The 4,473-nt window shown below is 54.1% G+C and overlaps 1 protein-coding gene across 1 annotated transcript in view; it reads right to left on the bottom strand.

The window, feature by feature from the left end:
- Positions 1 to 4,109, bottom strand: part of HAPLN4 (hyaluronan and proteoglycan link protein 4) — a 10,079-nt gene extending 5,970 nt beyond the window's left edge. The window contains 3 exon segments of the mRNA XM_027771272.1: positions 2,448 to 2,810; positions 3,091 to 3,208; positions 4,009 to 4,109. Of these exon segments, the coding sequence (XP_027627073.1) occupies positions 2,448 to 2,810; positions 3,091 to 3,208; positions 4,009 to 4,011 (484 nt within the window). The 5' untranslated portion in view covers positions 4,012 to 4,109.
- Positions 4,110 to 4,473: the final 364 nt, after the last annotated feature.

Genomic DNA, 4,473 nt, shown 5'->3' with positions numbered 1-4,473 from the left:
GGGGGTGATTTCTCATTTTCTGTCTCTCTGTCTCTCTCTGTCTTTCTGGTGAGTGCACGTGCCCTATACCAAAAACCTCTCAAAAAAAAAAAAAAAAGACTAGTCATCTCAACTCAGGGGTGTCTGTTTCCCGGGCAGGGATTGGAGGTAGACAGGAAGCAGGGAAAAAACCTGGCACCTGACAGATGGGAGACTGATTCCCAAATCCTCCCCTTCCTAGTGCATGCCCTGGGTCAGGTTCTAACTTGCAGGGCCAGTTCCCATCTGCCCTTGGCGTTTTTGGTGAAATTAAATTAGAGACTCCAAAAACTTCTTCTACTAAGGGCTTGGCCCATAGAAGACTCCCAATAAAGGAGAATTATTGCTATATTGTAATTTGTTATTGTTAGGAAGTTCAGCCCTGAAATCTCTTCTGGAATCTTCTAGGGAAAACTGAAGGTAAACCAGATAGGAAGGAAATCCACATAGAAACTCTACCTCTCAGCTCTATGGTCAGCCAATCAGAACATCCCATCTCCCAGTCAAAGTGATTGGCTGGCAGATGGGCATATGACTCAACCTGGGCCAATCAGGGACAACTCTGAGACTCTTGTTACTGCTCTGTGGAAATCTGTTGCTAAGCAGAGTGGATGGAAATTAAGCACGATTTCTTTGGTTCCACAAAGCAAAAGCAGAACCTGCCTGAGGGAAGCCCACCCAGAAAGTAGAGATGAGGGATGGATTAATTAATTGATTAATTAATTAATTGATTGATTGATTAATTAATCAATTAATTAATTTATTTATTTAGGAGAGGTTTTTGCTATAGGGCATGTGTGCTCACCAGAAAGACAGAGAGAGACATAGAGACAGAAAGTGAGAAATCACCCCCCAGAGTTAGCGTAATGGCTATGTCGCTGGACTCCCACGTAGTCGACCACGGTTCAAGTCCCGGACCCGGTGGCTTAAACTCACGCCAGGTGCGTGTGCATGAGTGCCCAAGATCCCGAGAGGAGAATGGAGGAGAAGCAATTGCGGTGTGGCCATCCCCTCTGGGAGGTGATTTCTCGCTTTCTATCTCTCTGTCTCTCTCTGTCTGGTGAGCGCCCGCGCCCTATATCCGAAAAAAGAAAGAAAAAAAAATAAGAAAGAAAGAAATCACCCCCCAGAGGTGATGGCCATGCTGCAATCCCTTCTCCTCCATCCTCCTTTCGGGATCTTGGGCACACACGCACACGCACACGCACACGCCATAAAGTTTAAACCACCGGGTTCGGGACTTGAACTGCGGTCGACTACATGGGAGTCCAGTGATATAGCCATTACGCCAACTGCTGGTCCGGAGGGATGGATTTATTTTTAAGTTTGCTATAGGGGGGGACCAGCAGTTGTGGTTATGTTGCTGGATTCCCATGTAGTCGACTGCAGTTTCCCCGACCTGGTGGTTTAAAACTCTCACCAGGCATGTGTGCATGTGTGTCCAAAATCCCGACAGAGAATGGAAGAGAAGGGGTTGCAGTGTGACCATCTCCACCTGAGGGGGTGGTTTCTCACTTTTTGTCTCTCTCTTTCTCCAGGACTCGAACAGTAGTCAGCCATGTGGGTGTGTCCAGCACCTTAACCACCATGCCTGCCAACTGCTGGTCCCCCAGAATTTCTTAACATAGCCTCACTATGGACATGTTGGACTGGATCATTCTGTGCGGAATTTTCCAAGGATGGCAATTGCCAATATTCCTGAGGAGAGACTCCTGCTGTCTCCATGGATAAAAATCACTCCAGGGAACCAGCAGGTGGCGTGGTGGTTAAGGTGCTGGACATTCCCACATGGCCAACCATGGTTCAAATCCTGGACCTGGTAGCTTGCTTTCTCACTTTCTTTCTCTCTCTGGTCAAAATAAAATAAGGTAATAAATAAATAAAATTAAAAATAATTCTTTTTTTTTAAAAAATCACTGCAAATCAGAACCATGGCTTTATCCTGCAGAGTCTCTAAATTCCTCCCAGGTCAAGTGGACTTGCTTTCTGTCCCTTGCAATCTTCCCAACCTTCCTTCCTTAGAAACAGCTTTGTCCTGGGACCAGCAGTTAGCGTAATGGCTATGTCGCTGGACTCCCATGTAGTCGACTGCGGGGACCTGGTGGCTTAAACTCATGCCGGGGGTTCTATCTCTCTGTCTTTCTGGCGAGCCCATGCGCCCTAGAGCGAAAACCTCTCTGAAAAAAGAAAAGAAAAGAAAGAAACAGCTTTGTCCTGGGGTCAGCAGGTGGCATGGTGGCTAAGGGTGCTGGACTCCCACATGGTTCGAGTCCTGGACCTGGCGGCTTGCTTTCTCACTTTCCCTCTCTCTCTCTCTTGCTCTGAACCTCTCTGGTCAAATGAAAGTGAATAAATGAAGTTAAATAATTTTTTTTAAAAAAAAGAAAGAAAAAACAGAAACAGCTTTGTCCTGCCCCCAGGCTGGTCACCTTCCAGATCCAGCTTGACCATGCCGGCGTCATCCTCCAGTTCATTGGTGACCTCACACTCGTAGCGTCCGTAGTCCTGCAGCGTGACGTTGCGGAGGACCAGGGAGGCACCCCTGGGTCCATCTCCCTGCAGCTCCGCCCGCCCGCGGTAGCTGCCGAATGCACGGTGCTGGGGACCCAGTGCAACGAAGACGTCGGCGAAGGCCAGCGGGTCCACCACTTTGGTCCACTTGAGGCGGACGCCGTCGTGGCCGTGGGCGGCTGCTTCGTAGTGGTAGCGGCATGGCAAGACGATGGTACCACCTCGGTGGCTCACCACCTGCCCAGGCGCCGTCTGCACCACCACCGAGCCGGACTCACCCTCTGCGGGCGACCAAGTAGGTTCAGAGAGGGGAGTCCAGGGAGGGGGTGGGCGCCCTCTGGAGGGGGAAGGGGGTGTGGGAAGAAGACTGGGGAGGGCATTTGGGGATCAGAATAGTAAAGGGACTTAGGTAGGGGGCGGAGCCTCAGACGGGGCGGGGCCTCGGGGCCGTTGGCCGGCGGCCAGGTGCCTGCCCTCTACCCATTCTCCGCACCCCAGGAATGATCCCTCTCGGGCCGTGGTTCCTGCAAGGCAAGACCCACTTCTGCAGCCCCGACTCACCGAGCACGTGGACGACCTTCTTCCGGCCTCGCTGCGCCCCCACGGGAGCGGCGAACAGCAGGGCTCCCCACAACGCAGCCCAGAGCGCGCCGGGACCGAGGGCCGCCCGAGCGCACACCTGGGGACATAGGACGCTCAATCCAGACCTCAGCCTTTGCTTTTTCAGAGGCCCCGGCAGCGAGGACCGCTCACACGGCCCGGGCCCGCGTTCCAAGCGGAATCCCGGAGGACTCCCCGATGGAGAAGGGCTTGCAAACCTCTCCTTTTCCAGCACCCTCCCGGGACCTCACACACTTACTCCAGCGCAAAGCTCAGGACTCTGGGTTGACCCTTCCAGAGTCCTGCCGGGACACCCCGCCGGACCCTCCACGAAGGCACCCACACCTGGGACTGGGAGCCCCGCCTCCTGCTCTCTCTGGCCCAGGCTCCGGGTAGGGGGGAGGGGAGCGGAGCTGGAGCCGCGGCGGCAGCAAGGTTATCCGTGCGCCAGGAGACTGCAGCAAACGGGGCCGGGGCGGGCGGGGGGAGGGAGAGACAGCAGAGAGCGCAAGACGGAGAGAGACAGAGAAGGGGAAGGAGAGACAGAGACAAAGAGAGAGACACAGAGACAGAAGAGAGACCTCGGAGGGACAGGTGCAGGTAGGGGAGAGACAGGAATGGACGGAGGACCCTCTTCCCTGCCCTCCCCACCCCCCCAAAAAAAAAGTAGAGAAAGAAGAGAGAGGGCAAGGGATAGAAAAGAAAGAGAGGGAGAAAGTGCCAGAAAAAGAGATACTACAGCGTGAGAGATTAAGAAAAGACATGCCGAGAGACGCAGTGTCAGAGAGAGACAGAGACAGAATCTCTAATCGGGGAGAGGCGCGGGACCCCTTTGCCCAACTTTCCACCCCGGGCCTCGCGTCTGCAGTCCCCACTCACCATCCTGCCCGCGCGGCCCCCGCCGAGCGGCCCCTACTGCGCTCCCCGCAAACTCGGGAAGGACTGGGCAGCTCCCTGCGGGCGGTGCAATCCCGGCGTCTGCCTGCAAGGGGAGGAGGGAGGCAGGCGAGGTGGGGGGGCTGGTAAAGGGAACGCTGCTAGGGTGTGCGCATTGCATTGGTGTAGCCAGGGGGCGTGCGGAGGAAGGCTCGCTCTGAACGGGGAGTGCAGGGCCAGAGTGGGGGGTCTCATGATAAATGACACTCTGTAGATAGGACCAGAAGGACGGCCGAAAATGTAGTTCGAGTCCTGGACCGGGAGATTTGAAAAACTTGTTTTGGTCCAGCGAAGGAACCTTCTCTGGTGCTCAGTTTTACCGTCTTTATTTATGTATTTATTTTTTGGAGAGGTTTTTGCTATAGGGCGCGTGCACTCACCAGACAGAGAGAGACAGAGAGACAGAAA

Source organism: Tupaia chinensis, unplaced genomic scaffold (genome assembly GCF_000334495.1).
Source record: "Tupaia chinensis unplaced genomic scaffold, TupChi_1.0 Scaffold000201_1, whole genome shotgun sequence".
Taxonomy (NCBI): Eukaryota; Metazoa; Chordata; class Mammalia; order Scandentia; family Tupaiidae; genus Tupaia; species Tupaia belangeri.
This window is presented reverse-complemented; position numbering and strand designations above follow the sequence as displayed.